Here is a 22,448-nt window from a genome sequence, read left to right as displayed (position 1 = left end):
CAATTCAGGTAATGCTGAGTGAATTGCTTAGTGGGAAGAGTCATAGCACCTTTCAGTCACTACAAAGGAAATGAAACTATGTTATTTAAAATTCTTCTTCCTGCAAAGTTACCTTTCAGTTTTGAGTAATGTGTAAAACCCAAGGTGCTAGTATGAGCTTGAATTCTCCAACAGTCAGTGTACAGATACAGTGGGCCACATATTCCAGTTAAAATGCTGCTTTGGAATGTTACTGTATGGGTAAAGCTTTTTACCTCTTCATGAAAAATTGTTCTGTACTAAAAGGAACATAATGTCTAAAACCCTGAACATCCACACTTGTAAGTACATGATAGTGATTTAATTTATTCCAAGTGTATTTGTTTAGTTTAGTGGGACAAGAAGAAGACTTCATGTTTCCTGACAGTAAAATACAGCTGAAATGTAAGTTTCTGAAGCCAGGAAGTAATACTATGAAAGAATCTTTTAGTAGATACCTGGCACTTACTAGATATGATTATTACAAAACATAAAGACACTTTTCTGTCTTAAGAGAATGATGTAATAAAAAAAAACCCCATATAATCCTATTATATGGATGGGAAGGAACTTCTGGAGACCATCTAGTCCAGTGCCCCTGCTCAGAGCAGTGTGAGCTACAGCAGATTGCTCAGGGCTGTGTCCTGTCAGGTTTTGAGTAACTCCATTGTGATGGTTTTCACAAACCATCATATGCCAGTGTTTGATTACCTTAAGTGAAATAGATTTTCCCCTAAATGGATTTTCTTCTGCTTCCTCTGACCACCATGACATTTGCTGAGATGCTGAGAATGGTCTCACGCTGATGTTGGCCAGCTCACTCAGCACTCACGGATGCACCTGATCAGATCCCATGGACTTATTTGTGCATATCCAGTTTGCCTAAATGTTGCCTAGAGTGATCCTCCTTTACCCAAGGGTAATCTTCATTACTTTCAGACTTCTCAGCTGGCCTCAGTGCCAATGTTTCCTACAGCACAGTCTTACCAGTTAAAACCAAGGGAAATAAACTTAAATTTTACATAATAGCACCACCACTAACTCCCTATCAGGAAACAAAAAACATCCCCAGGTAAAGAAGAATTGACTATCATATGGCAATTGACCAAATTTTGCACCAAGATTAGAGTCTTGATAAGAACTGTAAGACTGTTTCCCACTTTCTGACACATTTTGTTGACAAATACAGGGGTCTAAGAAAAATTCAGGAGCTGCTCTGAGTAGTGTCATCAATGACAAGGATTCATAGCCTTCATCAGGCAGTTTCAAAAGGACTGAACATCAAAGAACAAACTGGAATATGAAAAGTATTAAGAACAATCTCTCAAGGGATACATAGTGGCCAAAACTGCATAGCTCTTCCAACAGGCAGTGAATGACCTTGTAGTTCTACCAACTTCTACTTTCAACATCTGAAAAAGTTATTTAAATGCCTATTAAACATAAAAACTAACGAACATGTAATTACAATACTCAGAAAGCAAACTTTAAAATAACTCACGGAGATTCTAAGTTATGGCAGTTTAACTGCAATTATTTAAGTATGGTAGATATAACTCCAGACTGTTTTTCTTTAAACAGGCGTAAATTACATACAACTGAGTTCAAGTGGTTTCTAGAACAGTTTACTGAGATCTATACAAAAGAATAATAAAATTAAAATTACCCCAAAATATTTCTATAAACTAATTTTTAGGGGGTAGAAATGGAAGAGAAATAGCCTCTCCTTCCCTGCTAATATCTGACAAAACTCCCCTGAAGAGGGAGTAGTCCTCTGACAAAACTGCTGCTGAAGAGTGCAGAACTTCACAGTCTGTTTCTAACCAGTACAAACAAATGAGGGAAGAGAAATCCTTCATTACAAAGTGTTTAAAAAAAACGAACCAAAAAGGACTGGGCAGTCAGAAAGTATTCACTTTTCTTCTGCTTACTGCTTCAGTCTGCATTTAAAATTTTAGCTATAAAAAAGCACAATTCCCTAGGTCAGTATGTTCCATTAGGAGCAGATTTTTTATGTGTTCTGTATACATTCATTGACAGAAATTACCCACCAGAATCATCATGTCTTCCCGATGAAGTCGTATGACTGATACCCCCTCTTCCTTAGAGAGAGAAAAAAGAGGGGGGAGAAGGAAAAATTAAAAAGATACTACTATCTGTATGGTAATGCTATCAGATGAAATGATGTTATAAATTGAAATGTTACATGGATTGAGTCTTATATGGCTTCTTCTGGAGCAGCCATCCATTATATCATTCTGGCCATTGCAGGACCTAAACCTGATGACTGTAGCCCACTCCAATCCCATGTCACCCTACATGGACAAATTACAACTGAAAGATATTTTTCATTGACTGTCAAACTAAAAATACACTGTCATTGTAAAACTGAGTATTTTAAAAGTAACTTTAAGAATGTCCCTCTGTCCTTCACCTTCTCTGTCTCACCTTTATTGAGACATCATAAACTTCAAGCATGAAATTAATTTTTGTGCTGTATAATAAGTATTTTTCAAATATTCAAGAGGGATAGAGAAAGTATTGTGCATGATGGAAGCAGTCTGGCAGGACTATGTAATCTGAAAAACTATGGAGAACACTGCTGTACCATAGGTTAGGATATGCTGGGAAAAGACATGATGCTGTGGGGCTGTGGTGCACATTAGAGGACATTAACAATAAATTCAGTCTTTCTATGATGCATGTTAAAAATGTATGAAAATTATATTCATGCTTCTGCAAACAAAAGTTTTTCAACCTTGCATTTAAACAGACTGAATTACAAAACTAAACAAATAAATTAAATTACTATCATGTAATATACAAGCATAGATGTTCAGAGTTTTAGACATTCTCTTCCTTGCAGCATAGAACAATTTTTGATGAAGAGGTAAAAAGCTTACCTTGTACAGGAATATTCTAAAGCAGCATTTAAACTGGAATTTGTTTTCTCACATTTATTTCAGAACCAGTAATTTATTGTCTACATACTTTATCACCTTTTTGCTTTTAAGGCTTTTGCAATAGTATCTATAAGAGATTTTATGTGATGTGGAGATTTGTAAAATACATGTCCTTTCATGTGTCTTAATTTTACTAATTAAAATATCCTTTTCATTACTCTTGTTTTTCCTTGGGAAGTCATTAAGTATTCACTAAGTTACTGGGAGCAGCTTTAGAGAGGTGTATTGGTAGAAGTTGTAATGACAGCTTTTTGCCATAGAGGATAAACAGTGCTTTGAGTCCAAAAAAAAAAATGTTTTATAGGTGTTACGTATGCAATGTGCATTGATATTTTTTTCTACAGAATAAATATGATTATTAGAAATTGAATTTAGATTTACACCTGATTTCATTGTAGTAGAAGATGCATTAATTCTGAATAGGAAAACATGCAGTTGTAAAATGGTACTGATAACTCAAAAGAAAGTTGCAAAATGTCATGAACAGTGCTGAAAAAAGCAGCATTGCTATTGAACTCTGGAAATTTACCTTGGGTTTCGTCATCAAAGAATGGTTTGTGTTGGAAGGGATCTTAGGAATCATCTTGCTCAAACTCCCGTACCAGGGGCAGGACACCTTCTGCTAGACCTGGTTACTCAGAGACCCATCCAGCCCAGTCTTGAATACTTCCAGGGAAGGGACAGCCACAGCTTCTCTGGGCAATATGTTCCAGTTCCTTACCACCCTCACAGCAAGGAATTTCTTCCTGACATCAATTTAAGGCTATTCCCCCTTGTCCTGTAACTGCATGTCCTTGTAACAGAGTTCCGCTCCAGCTTTCTTGTAGTCTCCCTTAGGGTACTAGAAGGTGCTGTAGTCCTCCCAGAGCCTTCTCTTCTCCAGGCTGGACAGCCCCAACTCTCTCAAGCCTGTCTTCATAGCAGAGGTGCTCCAGCCCTCTGAGCCTCTTTGTGGCCTCCTCTGAACTTGCTCTGGCAGGTCCATGTCCTTCATATATTGGGGACCCGAGAGCTAGATGCAGTGCTCAGGGTGGATCTTGACAGTGGAGCAGAGGGGCAGAATTCCCTCCCTCCCCTGCAGCCCATGGGGCTCTGGATGCAGCCCACGACGCATTTGGCTTTCTGGGCTCAGAGCTCACATTGACAGCTCATGTCCAGCTTTTCACCCACCAGCACCCATAAGTTCTTCCTGTGTGTGTTCTTAGGATTGCCCTGATGCATGTGAGGACTTTGCACTTTGCCTTGTTGTACATCATGAGATTTGCATGGGCCCTCCTCTCCAGTTGTATTTCATTGTAGTTCAACAGTTGATAAAAACTCTGCTTCATAAATGTCTAGCTACACTCTCTAATTTTAGTCCTTATTGATTAAGTAGGCATTGTCATTCATGATTAGGAGAAAAAACATGGTCTGGGTCCCCTAAATAATTTCCAAAAAGAACTATGCTTTAAATTACTACAGAGAATTACCACTTCAGAGACATGTGGTATGAATCTTTCCAGTTTCCTCAAATTATTATCTCAAATTTTTTTCCAGGTAGGATTAGTATATATCATAGATTATATTCACCCTTCATTATGTATGTTACTTGACTTTCCTTTAATATTTCCTTTTTTTCCATTATGTGTTAATAAACAATGAGATATTTCTAAGTAAATTTACTTCAGAAGAGGTAGACAAACTTAGTGGAAATTTTATGGGAGTGACTGACTGCTTATCTCTTGCCAGTATTTCTTGTGTCACATAATATTCTGGACATTGAAATAGCATTTTTATTAGAGGTTTTGCTCAGTTTATGAAGGCTAGATACCAAAATTGCCTTCTGAGCTTAGAACTTGGAATCAGCTTGAGAGCTATGGCATTTCCAGTTATTTTTGCATCTAGTTGTAAAATTTCTGCTGAGGAGTGATTTTGAAGGACTTTGATTTTTCCAGGACGAGCTGAGATCCAGTAAAGGTATTTCTAAGAACCAGTACTGTAAGGGTGGGTTGGTTGATTTGTTTGAGGTTTTGTTGGTTTTTTATTTATTAATTTGGAATACAATTTTCAGCATCATTCATTCAAACTCTGGATAATATTCTGTCAAATTTTGTGTGCTAGTTAGCAATAATTCCCTTGGGAGGTGGTACTGGCTTGCAAAGTCATGCTTGAGGACTGCATTAAATTGAGAGAAATCAGTCAGTCATTGTGTCCACCATGCATTTTCTGTCGCAGTTGCAAAGGCTATGACCGTTGCTTTGAAACCTGCAAAAAAGTTTCAGGTGGGTCAGATCAGATGTAAAAGGGACTTAGGAAGAATTGAGCAATTTGCTAAAATATTTTGTTCCTTCAAGGCTTGCAAAGCAAACATTTTGTTTTTGAATCATATGCTTAGTGTGAATAATGGTTAATTCAGCAGTTGAAAGGCATTGTATTTAGTAATTTAAGAGAAGGGTTGTTGCAAAAGGAGAAATCTAAACTACAGCTACACTCTGATTAGGCAGATAGAAAAATTAGGTACTTGGGTGTGTTTCTCTGTTGTCATCTTGTTGCAGGAGTTCCATACTGCTGTCTCCTTACCACAAAAGTTTCAAACTTTCTTGGTGTTTTCTCGTGGGCAGTTCATCAGAGCACTGACTCTTTCTTCTTCACAAAGCAGCCACTGACTCCAGTTCCCTCCTCACGCAGCCACCCCACTCTTCTATAGCATCTTCTTCTCATTGCTTACAGCTGTGGCCTGGTAAAGTCAGGTCTGTTTCTAATCTTTGTTAATTGGCCCAGCAGCAACTCCTTAGGGGTAAGATTACTTTCTACACAATCTTTATTTTCTTATATTCTATCCCGCTACATTTCTCTTTCAACTTCTTCATCTGGAGAAAGCTTGTTTAACCAAAGTTCTTCATATTTGTCAAAGCAAGAGTAGGAAGCCTGTGGCTCATATTGAAAAGCACTTAAAGCTGAAAGCTGAGTCTTGTACAGGTCCATGAATCCCTGAATTGAGAAGAATAGAAAAGACTTCATTGCATCCACTAATAATATAGGAAAAATGTCTTTGTCATTATAAATACTTCTAATTTTGTTTTAAAACCCCCTTCCAATTGGAGATTTTGAGATACTAATTTCTTTTTGCAAGGTGCTTTTAAAAAGCCTCTGGTGTTTTTTGTTTGATTTGGGTTTTTTTATTTGTTATTTACAGTAAAAGGGATCTTTTAAAAAATATCACTATTTACTGTACATGCTAGCTGTCTTCAAGCAAGTAACTTACTTTCTGCATTCCATCAAAGTAATGCATAAATAGAATTAAAAGCCAAAAGTAAAAACTACATTATGGAATAGCTTTGGAAGTCTTTAGTGTAGACATAATTAATTGCATAGTTGGATACAATATCTCAATTACTGATGCCCTTTAACTTGGGGTGAACTTTTCTAGCTGTATATACTCTTGGTGTATGGTTATGTGGTTAATTGTAAGTTACTTGGTCGAAAGATTGAGGCGAATCTGAACTTGTGGGGAAGTTTTTGCTTTGTTGCTGTCACTGTCAAGATTAGAACTTTCACTTTCCTTGGGGCCTTCCTCTTAAAAAAAAACTTACTGCTTCCTCTTAAAATGAAAATGGAAAACATGACTTCTAGAGTAGAAATTCAAAACCAGAGTATTCTGCAGTCATTGAAAATACTAATTTTGCTAATATAATGTTGTTCTATGGATTGTTTACACTTTGACTTTATGAACAGGGAGCCTTAGATTTTAGGATTTTTTTTTCCTAAGTCTAATAAAGTATGTTGTCTCAATGGTTGAATTTTTTTCGGATTTGCTTTGGTTTTGAGCAAATCAGGTACTTCTGTGTCAGCTGTAATAAATACTACAGCCAAAGAAAATAAAGTGCATAGTCAACTTGAGTCCATAGATTTTTTTTAATTGGGAGGGTTTATCTCCCCCCCTACCCCCTGCAGTTTTTTGGTCATCATGGTGTCCCTCCTTGAGTGGGAGATTGGAGAAGATGTCCTCCAGAGGCCACTTACTTCAGCATTTGTGGTTTTTTGGGGAAAAATGTGGACAGATATAATGTGTAACTTCCTGGATGCATAAACACAGTAGTAGTTCTCTATTCCTTCCTTCTCCTTCAACAAGTAAGGAGTTGGGGGGAATAAAAAAGGGAAAACAAATGTGTGTTCTATGTCTTTGGTATTTGTTGTCATGAACTGTTTGTCTCTTTGGTACTGAAAGGCCTTGTTCAGCTGCAGAGGTGATGGCAATTTGCAGTCCTGTCAAATTTGAAGTGACTTGTTTTCTGTTGTTCTTTATGTGGCATACTGAAAAGAAGAGCTTTAGAGAAATATCTGCATGGGCAGACCATTTTTTATGCAGTAATGGGATTAATCATGCACAGAGCTCAATGATAAGCATTTGGAGCAGGAGAAAGACAGGTCAGGGAACAGTAAGTTTGTGTATTGTGCCTTCAGTCAGCTAGATGCTGTTTTCAAATGTTCATAAATGTTTTGGGAAATGTATCTGTCTTCCTTTTAAGTTATTTGTCCTTGTGCTGTCCTCTGAATCAGCAGAAGCCAAATTCCATAACAAGATGGGAATCCCAGTTGCAGTTACTGCTTAAATTTATCTCATTTTTCCATCTATCTCCCCGGTCTGTATAAGTGCACAGCCGTGTCTGCACATCCACCTGTCTGAGCAACTGAGCTGTAGCTTTCTAACTCTGTGACTCAGCCTCATCCTTGGGAATTGTGTAAAACTGATGAAACAGATCTAAAGGAATAGAACAAAACCACACTAGAGTATTACTAGAGTATTACTAGAGTACTGTGTTGGTTTTGCATTGGAGCCACCCATGGAAGTGATTTTTTCTGAGAGGAGCTGCTGAGAACTTCTGTGCCTAGCAAAACCAATTGCTGGTTAGCTTTGAGAATAAGCATGTTAATAAGCCAATTAAAGGCTAGATCCACCTTTTAAAGTTTTGAACCTGTTTTGCCTTCCTCCTAATCCTATCTCCCAGCAGGAAATGAGTGAATATATTATAGTGGGTCCTCTGGCATTTGGCCAGTGCTAGACCCACCACGTGTACAAAGACCTTAAATTTAAAAACATCCATTTTGATGTGGGAAAAAGATCAGCACAGAGAACTTGTTTGGCTCTTTAATTTCATGGATTGCTCAGAAAGCTCTTTGGCCTTGTCTCTTCCAGCCTTGTACTTTGAGGAATTGTTGTGAAATGAGGAGGTAACCATGACAGACGGGCCATGTTCTGTGTTTTTCAAAAAAGTCAGCAAATGAAGTGAAATTTTTTTCACCACTCCTCAATTCTCAACTCTTTGTGCCACAGTTCATGATCTGCTCTGCTCTTTAGGGTGAAAGTAAGCTACTAGATTGACTAGTTCAATATTGAAATGTTGTACCTAATCTTCTGTTTTCTATGTTCTGTGCACTTTTATTATGATTGATACGTTTGTACCAGAAGTTCTGATAGGAAATGTAAAATGTGTAACTTAAAATTGTTCTTGTTTCTTGGAAAAACAAATGTGAAGCTAGTTTGTAGGTGTGTTGTGTTCAGCTGAACTACTTAAAAATGTATGACTTTGTCCAAATAATTGGAAATAAAGACATTGCTCAATCCTTGTCTACATGACAGTACTTTAGATTTTTTTAATGCAAATGAAGAGGAGCCACTTTAAAGTGGCTTAGTTGAGCTACATTAAACATTTGAATTTATATTCTCTTTTAGAATTAGTAGCTTAAATTCAGTTGTTTTTATTTTACTGTAAAATAAAGTTGTATTGAGTGGGCTCTACTCAGGTATGAAAAAAATTTCCAAACTGAATTCAGTTAGTTAAGTTTGTTAAAGAAAAAAAATCAGATGCATGTTTTAGAGAATTTCTATTAAATGGAGATTTTATTCAGAGTAGTGTGCTTCACTGAATTTGTTTTTTACTAACTCGGTCATGGCATTCCTATCTACATAAATAATTACCTTTTGTTTTGCTCTAAATTATGATTTCTACAAGTGTGTTTTCACTGTTGACAGCTGTTCCGTGTTTCTTTGTATTGCTGCAGTACCCAGTGAAGATGAACTGAGAATGTTAAAAATGGACAGGCCACACGTTGAAAATCCTCAAGTTTTTTTTGTCCGTAGCCAACATAATTTCATCTAATTGTTCTTGATTGAATGTTTGTTTATGCCCTGGCAGAAGTTTGAAAACTTGGGAAGTTGCAGAGCTTAACCTTGGTGGAGGCATGAGCTTGCGTTAGGCTGTGAGCAGCTTTGCTAAGTCCTTGGTGCATTTCCTGTGTAGGTTTTGTTTCGATTTGTAGTATCTGCAGGCTATCAAGGTAGGATGTGGAAGATGGTCAGCAAGGTCAAAGAGACACCATTTCAGAGGAATTTTTTTTTTTAAATATACCCCTCCTTTCAGTACAGCTGGTGAGTTTAACAAACTTCTGTTGTGTTTTTGCTGCAGCTGTAGGAGAACTAGCAGCAGCAACAGAAGTTCAGGATTACGTAGGGCACTTTCATAGGTAGCACTCTGAACCCATCCCCAGACCTACAAGGACCAAACACCGAAACCGAACACCAAAATAATATTTTTCCTAGCTGTTGAGAGATGCCAGATTGTTACTGTCTAGCCCAAATTGCTTATGGTTAGCTGGTCTTCATTTGAGCTTAAGTTCATTAGCAGTTATTCCAACACAATACATCTAAATGTTGCATGCACTATGCTTCAGGGTTTATTAATAACCTTTTAAATGTGTTTGATTTTTTTTTTCCCCCAGCTATTCTTCATTTGTTTTCTGTGCTGTTTTTGAGCTCATTGTGCTTCAGAAGTTTAGCTGACCAGAGTGTATGTGGAATTGGGAAAAAGGACTATCTTGGCTGACTAGTGGTACAGTTTCACAGGCTTATTTGTAACTTCTTTGTTTATAATGTTAATAGGGATTGAGCTAAATAGGGTAGGAAGATAGTTTTTTAAATGCCATAAAGGAAAACATCAGGGAATCCTGACACTAATTGTAGTTACAAAGTCATCGAGCTTTACAGTTTTAGCGTTGCTAAGTTGGATGATGTATGTTCAAAAGGCTTATGTAATTCTCAATTTTGGAACATAAACATTAACTAAAATCAGCTATCAAACATATGAAAAATTTAATCTCTTGAAGCCCCTATGCAGTTACTGTATTTATTAGACACTAACACTGCAGTTGGGTTTTTTTGCAAGTTACCTTTGCTCTTGTGTTCAACCTTCTGAAGCAATATGTTTTTCCAAGATTAGTAATCTTAATTAAACTGTTTAATTCCATTGATTATTTAGGGGGTTTTGTATCTTAAATGTTAGCATACTTTCTATATACTCTGTATGCTGCATAAACAATATATAATACCTCATGAATATGAACTAAACACAACAAATTTTCAGTAGGGAATGCTATAAAATGACAAAAATAATTACATTGCCATAATTGTGCAAATGTGTACAGTAGGACAATATAGCCAAAGCTTGCTGTGTTTCTGCACACAGTCACTAAAATCACCACTTAATTTAATAGTTTTCTACCTATTGATCATTAGTCATCTCTTTATCTGTAAGTTCCTCAGCCTAATAATTTTGGAAAGCATCAGCATCAGAAAATTTCAGTTATCTTTAGAAGGGCTGGAAGCCTCAAGACAGTTTAGTTTGTGAAAATTGGTTGTTGAATAGAGGCGATTCTTGTGTTCCCATTGAGAAAGGGGCTGTAGCATGTGCTGTCTCTCTTCATCCAGCAGCTGAGACGTGTGGGAGTGGATTTGATAGGAGAGAGGGAAACTGGATGTGTTACAGAGGGCTAGTTGAGAGTCTTTGCATGGAGGAACTGCTTCATTGTGTTTAGAGCACAAGGGGAAGTAATACAGCAATTCAGAAGAGAAGCATCTTAACTCCCTGCAGTGCTGTATAGCATCTCTCTTGTATGTGGGAGAAGTTAAAGTTTAAAAACAGGCTACAAGATGAATATTAGGGCAAACAACGTATCACTGATCAATATTAATTGTAATATGAAGAGGCACTGATGTGTTTTTGAAATGCAGCTCCCTAAATATGTTTATATAGAATGTTATGTTTCTGTGTATTGTGGATTACTAAAGAAATGATATACTGGTGAATCTGTTTTCTTAGTGTATATGGAAGAACTTTGGAGGGATTTTAATTTATTTTCAAAGTCATAAAAGAGGCAAAAATTGTTTGTCATGAAGACTTGTATAAAATCAGCTGCTGCCTCAAGAGATTAATTTCATACCAGTTTTGTTTTGTAAAGGTTACATAGCATCTGAGAGAGTTCTAGGGCAGAAATGCAAAATTAAAAATTGGAAGAGACTACTGTATTAAGTAGGTTTTGGTTCAGTGTTTAATCACTAGGCTTTTTGTCTGGTTAAGTTCCAGCCGAATAAGAGATGAAAAAATCTTTAAAATACAAGTAAATGTCAGTGTTTAGGAAAGGGCAGCACTACTAACAGCTAATATGAGACATTCCAGAAAGTTGGAAAAAATTAATCTGCTACTTCCTCCCTAATACCTATCTCAACTATTTTATGAATGAAGATGGGTATTGCAACCTAAAGTGTTCTCCATTTAAATGAACTCTTTGATTTGCTTTTGCTCTTCTTTACATCCCTTAGCTATTTTCTTCCAATAAAGTGAACTACATCTAATATCAGCCACTGATACGTGCCTGAGAAAGCACAAGGGCTATGCTTCCTCAAAAGAGCTTTGCTTTCTTCATTGGAGTAAAAATTGCATGTGGAAAACGTACTGCAGATGAGAAATAAGTGTATGAGCTGCTGAAGTAGGTTGATGTTTTCCATTCATGTTTGTTTCTCAGTGATGGTTAGTATCATGACTGCTCCACTTACAAGGTTTGCATGGTCCCACTTGTCAAGCCTGTCCAGGTCCTTGTGGATGACCCCTTCCCTCCAGCATGGCACTGCATCACACAGCTCAGTGTCAGCAAACTTGCCATGGCTGTGTTCAGTCCCACCGTCCCACAGATCTGGGAAGCTGCAAATTACTTATAGGCATCTGTTCTCTACAAATGGCCTGGTCTGAATTTGGGCATGGTCCAATTGTGTCAACTCCCTTTATTTCTTTCCCCAGAAAGACTTTTTACAGGTGCAGAGCACGACTGATGCTTGTCCTGATAGAAATACATGTGCTCCTGTGTTAGGGGGTGTCTTTGGCTGAATCCACAGACCAGTCTTCTTGTGTCTGTGCTTTCACTGCTTGTGCTGGGATTGCTCTGCCTGTGTATTGTGTTGTCACTGCCACTGGTATCCTATGGGCAGGAGAGACATCAGTGTCATTGTTTATCAAATCAGAGGAGCAGAGCCCAAAGGAATTGGGTAGTAATTACAGATTAAAAAGCTGGCTGCTTTAATTTTTTTTCCCTAAAGATTGCTTTATACTGGTAAGCAACTTACAGTTGTATAGTGTAGTACTTTTCACTAAGGGTTTTTTTCTTACCATGATTGTAGTTTGTGTTGATATGAGCACCTAGTATAGGAAAACACATTATGCTAATACTGGTTTAGAAGTTGTACTAGGTAATCCTTATCTCAAACTTCTTCATTTTTCACTTGTTTTGTCAGCATCACTGTTTCTGCTGTCTGATCACTTTATGAATGAAACATGCATATTTCACTAGTATACACACAGGTACACACTCTTCCCTGCTTGCACCCTCCCTTTTCCTTTACCTCCACTCACATGCTGCAACCACCTCTTTGGCTGTCAACTTAAATAAATATACAGTAGCTTCATGTTTTCTTGTGTTACTCTTTTAACCTTAGAGAGCTGCATCGGGCAGCTGATTAATAAATGTTCTCTGTTCATTTCCAATGCTGACTTTTTTTGAGATTGAATCAGCTTTAAATGCTTTATATTGTAAATGTGTATGCTTGCCCCTCCCCAGATACTTAAGTATTAGATTATGTTTTGTCAACTATATCTCCTTCTTTAGTATGTTTGAGGTATTTTTGAAAGCATTTAGTTGTGGAAACTTAGTGTCGCTGTATAAACTGTAGCTCTGGAATAGAAACCAGAAATCTGCCCTCTTGTGGATAAATCTGTCTGATGTACCTCAGTCACAGTATCTTACCTGAATGAGAACTAAAGGATATTAATTTATTCTCCTTGTGATTCTCATTCTTTAAGCATTTTTAAAGGATAGTTTATGGACTGATAGCAGAGATTTGTGTAATAACAAACAAGAAAAGTAGCTTATTGCAAAATGTAGAAGTTTAAAACTGAGAGACAATGATTCATAAATTTGTGATTCAGGTTTGCTGATTTAAAAGAAAATGTCTACTCTTCATCTAAATTATGAATTAGCTAATACATAGTTATACTAGTTTAGTTTTCTTATGCAGATGAGGAAAAGTCAAGATCATGATGCTGTGGTTAAATCTATATGATGTTATTCAACATATAGGAAACTGAAACTGCTTTTTAAAGTACTTTAATGCTAAATAAAGGTTTCATAATCTAAGCAAAATAAAACAAGACTGTTTGAAGTACTTTACTTCACAGGATGTATTTTAAAAAGAAAAGTATAGATATCTGATATCATAGCTTTTCTTTAAAATTTAATTTTAGTCTACCTTTTACTTCTTGGAAATATCAGGTCACTTACATATAATACATTGTTTTAAATCTGAAGATATAATAAGTTAAAGAATGCCCTGGAGAATGAGAAATGAAACATTTAAACGTACATAGGAAACTGCCCAGTACTGAGATTGGTTACTTATCTGTGCTTTGCTGCTCAGCCTTTTTGTATTACTGCGTAAACAGATTTTTCCTTTTGTTTTGTTTTTTACTCTTCTCATGCATGCACACAGCAAAGCTGCGGAAAACCTGGTGTTTTTGTTAGAGACACAACAGTTTGTCAGCCAAGAGGAATGTTTCATAAATGCAGAGCTTGTACCATTATATGATAACCAGTGGTCAGTACTCTCATCATTTAATTTATAGTTAAATGCTACAATATCTGAAAAAATACAGCTGCAGTTTGTTTCTATTTCTTATTTTGTTTTTACAGAGTAATTTTTTTTTTGTTTGCTTGGGTTGTTGTTTTTTTTTTTTTTTTTTCCTTTTATGCTTGTAGTTTCTCTTTGCTGGATATCAGTGTCTGTACTTAAATTATTCCCAGCTTACTTTCATCCTCTCTTCCTCCCTTAATTTTGCCTTTGCAGTAAAGGGTAATATAGATAATTAAAAAAAAAAATTAAAAAAAGGGAAAAGTATAACTTACAAAAGTAACACTTTAAATTTGTACATATTAACCACAGCCTAAACTTTTTTTATACTACTTTCCTTGCTAAGTTGGCTTGGCTTTTCTATATTAGTGTATATTATGATGATTACTTTTTCCTGCGTTATTCTTTAGATATGCTGCCATTTCACGGTTTTCCTTTCACTGAGGTATTCTTTGTGTTGCTTCCTTTGTTCACTGCAATTCCTTCCTCCCAAAAATGTTTTCTGTGGTATCCATTCTTTCTTATAAAGAAACAAGAGCATAAATACCTATATACTAAATATACAAGACCTCATACATTTATATTTGTACTTTTTCTGAACTGCTACACTACATTCTAATACATTGGTTAAAAGCCTTCTGCTGCAGATCTTTGATTTTCTTAATTCAGCTAATATTTCATTTTTTCAGTTAAGGGATAAAAATATTACACTGTTTTTAACAACTACTGAACATTCCTGGCAATGGAAAAATTTTAGATATTGAAAATGATTGTTCTTCTTGACTAATAGTAAGCTGCTGCAATAGTACTTTTAACTCTTTTTATATTTGGGGAATGGAGGTAAGGGAGAAAAACCCCAACAAAACTTGTCTAACAGTCAAGCTATTGTTACATGCTGTACTGTTGTTTTATTTGGAACAATTGTCTTAAGCTGTCGATCTTTATTCCTCTAACTGCTTGGGATTTTAAAATCTTAAAATGAATGGGTTTTCTTATGTTCTCAGTAGCATCAAATTTGAGGTGTAGTTTCACTGAATCTTGGTCTCTGCTTCTGGATTTGAATCCCACCTTGTTTGCCAGTTTTATAACAGATGCAATTTTGCCCTCAACATGACAGATTTAGTATTTGGATCCAGATATGACTATGTAGTTTCTTCATATTGTGTTTGTTTTGTAAACTAATCCCATCACTTAATCCCATCAGTCTCTCTTTCTCTCTTGTTTACTCTCATCTGTTTATTCATTTCATCATGCTTACAGAAACTTCATAATGTCAGAGGTGGAGTTCTTGAATTGCCCTGCTTAGCCCCCAGCTGGTGCAGGCAACCACATCCTGTCCCTTTTGTAACATCTGTACAATCCGTCTTTGGAGTAGTGGTGTTGGTTATTTCTACTAATGTAAGGCTGTTGGAGAAATGGGCAGCTCTGATGGTGAAAAACTCTGTTCTGGTTTTCTTCTTGCTTGCGTTTATGTGCCCATTTATTGTGTTAGTATTGCTCTGTGGCTTTCTTCCTTTGTAGCCTTCTTTGACTGCCTTAGAGAGAGCAACCACATCCCCTCTTGACCTTTGTTTTGTTAGTTAAACAAACCAACCCCTTTTACTCTTCTCTTACAAAGAAAGTTTACTTTTCCCCTGCTCACTGCACTTGCTCCACTCTGAGGTCTGGACGTTGCCAGGTTCAGGTTCTTACCATATATCTGTGGAGAAGGTTTCTAATTTTAAGTGTGTGATTTTGGAGGTATTATTCCTGTATAACATCTCTATAATTTTCTTTATTGTGGCAGTAATACTTGAATTAGGAATGAACTTGAATTAGGAGTGTTCTGTGTTAAGAGCTTCCTCATATGATGAGGAAGTGAAAGTGAATAGACTTTCTTTTTTCTTATATTTTATTGTTTCTATGCTACATAAAAATTTCCAATAATACTGGCTAGTGACGTGGCCTTTCCTTTGATGCATTTTCAGTTGAGAGAAGTCATCAGACATGATATTTTTATAGTAAATACAATTTGTGTGTGAAAGGTGTTCTTTAGTTTCTAGGCTTCCAGTGAAAACTTGGATTTTAGAAGTGTTATCTCCTGTGGGTTTTTTGCTGCAGACTCATTATGAGACTCTTTTAGCATATTTTCTTTGATTCTTAAAATTTCTTTTTAAGAATTGCTTATTTGTGCAACTAGGCAACCACTGAAATTCTGCATATATTTGTATTCATTTAGGGTAAAAAACCCTTGGGTATTGAGTAGTACTTGAAACTGTTCTGATGGAGGTTTTCTCCTGGATTAAAAAAAACTCCAAGCACAGCAATCCACACAGAGTATATGTCTGTAGCATTTTCCTTACTGACTATATTTCTGTATTGGCAGTGTACTATATTTTTAATTTTAAAAAAGTAATTTAGGTCAGAATGAGACTGTGGCAGCTGTGGCAAAGGAAGTCATTCACTCTCAGTTCTGTTTAACCTCAGTTTTTCAAAGAACATGCAGTTAGGGAAAATTTGAAAAATTTGAAAATTTGAAAATTTGGCTGATGAAAACTTTGAGCACAAAAAGCCTTGTAGCATTTCTTTTCCTTGTCTTGGAGTCTGTATGTATTCATAAGCAGTGGTGCTTTATATATTGCAATATGTTGCCATGTTGGTATGGCATAAGAAATAATGTTACTAAGAAACATTAGTAAGGAAATTATAAGAATCGCTTGATTTGTATGTATTTTATATACAATTATCAAAACCTATAAGGACCTAGTGGTTTGTATGTATTTTATATGTAATTCTCAAAAATGTAGGCTTAAAGTAAGTAAATCGTGATTTCAGCATTTCAGTAGATAAGAGAAATGCTTATGTAAGGACTCTTTACTGTCAACAGCCTGTCAACACAAATGCCTGTCTGCAACAGGTAACCACATATCAAATTCCTTTAATGTTTTCAGAAAAATCATGCCAATTTCACAATATACTAGGGGATTATAGTGTGTGATGTTTGATGGTTTGGAACTGCAGTTTTTGGGTTTCTTTTAGCAGTGTGGACTTCCTTACATTTGGGATCTTTATAATTAGTGAAATCCAAGTGAACTACTTGCTTTTTCTGTTGTTGAATATCAAATGTGCTGTTTTACAGGAAAGATATGAGCTAATTCAGTGGTTGCAAAACTTTGTTTCTTCCCCAAGAGGAGTAATTAGAATTTCTGATAGTAGTTTGACCAGACAGAGTTATGTATTGAAGAGATATTGTCAAATCGATTTTGAAATAGCTACTACTTCTATAATGTACTTAGATTTTGTATTTGTCAATATGTTTGCTTCTTTATTTTTGAATCTGTAAATTACTCCTTTTAGTTTCACTAGTCTCTTTATGAAAATGCCTTCTTCTGCAATACTGGGAAGTGAATGTAACAGCTTATTACTTAAACTGGCTATGCATTAAGTGTGATTACACTTCAGCATGAACAGTTAGAAGTTTTGTTACCAGTTTTTCAGTCAGTGTTGAATAACTTGAAGGATTTTTTTTTTTTGTTGCCTTATCTTGCATCTTTTTTTTGATGAAGAGGTTGCTTCTGAGACCAGAAGGAAGCTTGCCCTTTAATTTGCTAATGCCACTTGTTACTTAGAATCTACACTGTTCTACCCACTCTTGAAAAAATTTACTTAGTATGCAGCTAAAGGTAGTATGGTCTGTTTCATTTATGTTAATGAATGTAAAATTTTTAAAAAGTAAACTGAGAGGTTTTATTTGGTTTTGTTCTTTTTGTTTTGTGTTTAGTGCTTGGGAGATGGGAAGTAATGATAGCTGGCACCTGAACTGAAATATCTGTGTAGGCACTACTCTCCCAGAACTTCAGGATGAATGGGGATATGCCTCATGTTCCCATCACTACTCTTGCAGGGATTGCTAGTCTTACGGACCGTAAGTACTCTTCTTTTTCTCATCTTTACTATGTTTTTTTCTACCTCTTTGGTAAATATCTGCATTTTCAAAATTCTAAAATAGTTTTATTTTTAAAGTTCTTACAGTTAAATCTGTTTAAAATCAGACTTATCATTAAATATGTTAGCCTTGTTATTGCTTTAATTGTAAAAGTCTATCCAATAAAACCATGCGTATTTAGGCATAAAGTGAAATGCAGGTTAAAAAAAACCCTTAAGGGAAACCTGAAACAAAATATAGGAATTCATTATTTGTTTGCTGCATCATGTAGTAACATATCTGGGTACCATACAAATAAAGAAAAATATATTAATGATAAAGTGCTTCTAAAACATGCATCCCATCATCTTCACTAAAAAGACAGAGACATGGGATTAGACTGATGTGCAATTAGTCAAGAGAGAATATACTGAATATACTTTGAAACTAGTTCATTAATTTTGAACTAGTTAGTAGAGGCACAAAATGACTGCTAGAATAAAAATAAGCCGCCGAACTTGAGTCTTTTTTCTTTGCTGTTCAGCCAGCAAAGGGAGCATGTGAAGTGTGTATGCTGACTTTAAGTACGTCAGGAAGAAAATATGCAAGGAAAGAAAAATAACTATTTACCTTACAAGCTGATATTGACACAAAACTAAATCATTATAATGTGACCAAAAAATGATTTCTAGTGAAAACTAAGAGGAGATTTATTAATCTATATTGAGGACCTGGAGCAACCTTTGCAGTAAGAGTAGCTGGGACAGAGAGGCATCTTATTTATGTAGCGTAAGAAAGATTTTGTAGCTCAGTTGTCTGTTTGAGGATAATTGGACTCAGTGACCTTAGGTGCTTCTTCTAAGCACTTCTGTTGTTACACTGTTGAAAATTGGAGGCTTTCCAAGAAACACTGGAAGTATGTATCCAGCAATTGAATTTAATTGCTCACAGTAAAAAAGAAAGATGTTTAGGAGGAAAAACCCACTTCATGTACTTCTGGTATATTCTGGAGTATTGAAGTGAAAGATGCAGGTTATGTATTTAAGTGTGTATGTGTGTATGACCATGTCCATCTAATATCAGACCATCAGGATGCAAATAGTAGGTTTCTGGCTATGGAGAATTTTCCAGAATTAAGTGTTTGCAGGTAAGGTTGCTTAACTGGTGGAAATCACTGATCAAATTCTGGTGCAAGAGTTCCTTTAATCACGGAACTGTAATGGACAAGGCCAGTTGCCCTGAAAACATGGATGATATGATCATCCTGAAGGCGGTAGAGTAGGCTAGCTAAATTGATGCTAAAGCATAATCAATATGTTTTGCTGATTTTGCTAATTTTTCAAAGTTTCAGGCACATTCAAGGTAATCTGCTGCAAGTAATGAAAGCTATTGATATTAATATATTACAAACTTTTATTTGAATTGTAATTTATTCCTTAGTACAGCAATTATATACATTATAAGGGGTAAAAATGCTGGAATCACCCCACTTTTTCAATTTCAAAATACAAAATAATCAAAAAATATGTTTCACTTTGATTGGGGTTTTTTTCTGAAATTGTTTGTAATGGTTCAGTTAAAACCTTGATCTCAGGGATGTGATCAGCCTGGTAACTTGCAGTTACCAGCTGAGAGTAAGCTCAGAGTCAGCCAAGCTGACTCTTACCAAGCCAAGAGTCAGCTTGTTTTCCTGAACCAGCTGAGGTGGCCTTACTCTTTATCTAGCCTTTTGGCCGCTCCTGGCTTAACCTCCTCTGCTCTGTGTAACTCTACAATCATCTGGGTCAAACCTTCTTATATATGCACTTCCTTGTTATGTCTTAAGATCTAAAAATGCTCTAAGAAATTGAAATGTTGCTTATAATCTGATGGAAATAGTGTTTTCACTAAATCTTTTAATGAGATTTCTGAGTAAGTTTTTCTGATCGAATTGACATTTCAATGAGCACACCAACCAACAGTATTAGGGCTGTCTTGAGAAGATGGTTTTCATAAGAATAAATACAAGAAGAGAGGAATAAACTGTTAATTTAATTAGTGTGTTTAATTGGTTGTTGGGTTGTTTGGTTTTTCTGATTAGTTGGGGGTTTTTTTGGTTTTTCTTTAAAGATTTTATAATAAAGTGGTAACACTAATTAAATATTGAGATCAGAGTAGAAAACTGAAATCCTCAATGCCATTACAGTACTTCATGTAACTACAAAAATTTTGCATTTCTTTTTTTTTTTATCAATGCTTTTGGCTCCAGGAGAAGGGTGCCGTAATGTAATAAAGAGCTTAATATTCTGGAGTGTTTAGATAGTTCAGTTATGGGTATGTGAGTGGGGATGTGTGTTTCTTTGTGTGAATTTAAGAATTAAAAAAAATTCAGAAGTGTTCCCTGTGTTTTAAATCTAGTTGTCTTAGATTTTCTTAATCTTAAACTTTTCTTAAACTTTCTTAATCTCGTAAGAGAGTAAGGGGGTGTCCACGTTTGTGTGTTTGTGTCTCATGAAATTATTATAAAGTATTTCCTCTTTTCTAAAAACAGTTTTGAACCAGCTGCCTCTTCCATCACCTTTACCTGCTACCACAACAAAAAGCCTGCTTTTCAATGGACGGATAGCTGAAGAGGTGAACTGCCTTCTGGCTTGCAGGGATGAAAATCTGGTTTCACAGCTCGTCCACAGTCTCAATCAGGTGTCAACAGATCACATGTATGTATTTTGAACTTCTACATCAGATCGCCATCCTTACTCCTTGAAATGAAAATTTACTGGATTGAGAAGGATGTTTGTGAGAATATGAAAATTAGAATGTGCAGGTTTTTCCTTAGGCTTGCTTAGTAAGTGGCCACAATATAAGAGTCAGATGTTTCATTCAGACAATGTTAATAATTGTCCATCAGCCCTTACACCTAACTGTGGAGTTATTTTACAGATCTAACGCTTATTCCCTTCTTGGTAGGTTAGAGTGCAGACTTTATGTGTTGATTGGGCAATACTAATTTGCGTTCAGTATCAGTCACTAATGCACACAGACAAATTGCATACCCAAGAAAAATTTTGACACCTGATTAGGTGTCAGTTCTGGTTAGGTATTGAACTTAAGTAGTTTAGCAACTGAGCCATTAAGTATGCTAATGTGTTCTCTTTTTGTTATTTTTTTTCTATTTCTCCCTGGTGTCCCTTGAATTGTTTTATGTTGACAACACTGTCGTTTCCTTAACTGTTTTGTTCAAATGGAAGTAGCTTTTAAAAGTCCTCAAAGCATACAAGAAGTGAGTGCACAGATGCATTTATAGAAAATCCATTACATTTCTTTATGGTTCACAGGGAATCCTGTGATCTCAAAGATATGCCAATTTCCCCTTTTCAAAGTAAAAAGGTTTTCAGAGCATTGGGTTGAAACCTGAATATTACAGTTATCTGAATGTTATACATTGATACATATGTTATTTTCACTCCTACAGTAATATGTTCTTGGTGTTATGCCAAAGTGCTCTTTTGTAGAGATGACCACAATATAAAAATGTGCCTAAGATACTTCGTATGAGAATCTTAAACTGACAGCCACATATATGTAAGAGCTTAGTAACAGAAAATAATTGGGAGGACTTGCAGAAATATTTCTTCTGCCATTCCTTAAGGAAGTGGGTGAAAAAAACTAGAGACAGGAAGCAGTGCTTTGCAGACTTGATTTTTCATATATTTTAACAGTAAACTGTCTTCTTTCATTTTGGTTTTGGTTTATTTTTTGGTTTTTTTGGTTTTTGTTTTTTTTTACTTGACTCATAGTTTCTTATAATTTGAAAATGCATTTGCCTCTTTATTTGCTTACTTCCACAATTCCAGAGAGTTGAAAGATAACCTTGGCAGTGATGATCCAGAAGGAGATATACCAGTCTTGCTGCAGGCTATTCTGGCAAGGAATCCTAATGTTTTCAGGGAGAAAAGCATGCAAAACAGATACGGGGTACAAAGCGGTAAGGATTTTTGATTATCTATTGATTAATTTTGTGTTGTTCTGTAAATCTAGGGGACTGATACTAACCACAAATATATATGGAGCACAGTGGTCGTATTTATGCCTTGCCTTGTGTTTGATAGTGATTTAAAGCTATGTACCTTAATATCTTTTAAGAGCAATTGTATAGTAAAAAGATGGAAAATAAAAGCTACCAGGTATTATTCTAAAAAATGTTTCATTTCACCTCAAAGTGTAATCTCTATAATAAGTAATTGGATTTTATTTTGAAACAATGTTATTTTGAATTTTTTATGCTTTCATATGTTCATATGTTTGTCTTCAAATATTGGTAAATATTTGAAGTTGAAAACATATGTGTTGACCTTACTGAAAATCTATATGATTCTAGTGTATCACTGCAGTGAGAGTTCTTAACCATTCTGGAGTAAGGAATAAGGTTGACTGAGGCATCCTTAATAGTTCCTCCGTGCCATTCCTCATCTTAGTAACTTGTGGTGCCCTACAGCTCCAAGCTATTTATGCATTTTGGGAGACTAAAACCTTATGCATCTTTCCATAAATGTCAGTTACTTCAATAATATTTTTACATTTATGCAAGAACTCA

The 22,448-nt window shown here is 35.7% G+C and overlaps 1 protein-coding gene across 7 annotated transcripts in view; it reads left to right on the top strand.

Annotated features, from left to right (window-relative positions):
* NIPBL (NIPBL cohesin loading factor) overlaps positions 1-22,448 on the top strand; it is a 147,764-nt gene that overhangs the window by 31,396 nt on the left and 93,920 nt on the right. For all 7 annotated transcript variants that reach the window (XM_059492651.1, XM_059492650.1, XM_059492654.1 and 4 more), the window contains exons 2-4: positions 17,732-17,875; positions 20,406-20,571; positions 21,709-21,839. In XM_059492651.1, the coding sequence (XP_059348634.1) occupies positions 17,812-17,875; positions 20,406-20,571; positions 21,709-21,839 (361 nt within the window). In that variant the 5' untranslated portion in view covers positions 17,732-17,811. The remainder of the gene's footprint in view (positions 1-17,731; positions 17,876-20,405; positions 20,572-21,708; positions 21,840-22,448) is intronic.

The sequence above is a fragment of the Ammospiza nelsoni genome, chromosome Z, assembly GCF_027579445.1.
Source record: "Ammospiza nelsoni isolate bAmmNel1 chromosome Z, bAmmNel1.pri, whole genome shotgun sequence".
Taxonomy (NCBI): Eukaryota; Metazoa; Chordata; class Aves; order Passeriformes; family Passerellidae; genus Ammospiza; species Ammospiza nelsoni.
The sequence above is the reverse complement of the archived record's forward strand: the minus strand, read 5'-3'. Positions and strand labels throughout refer to the sequence as shown.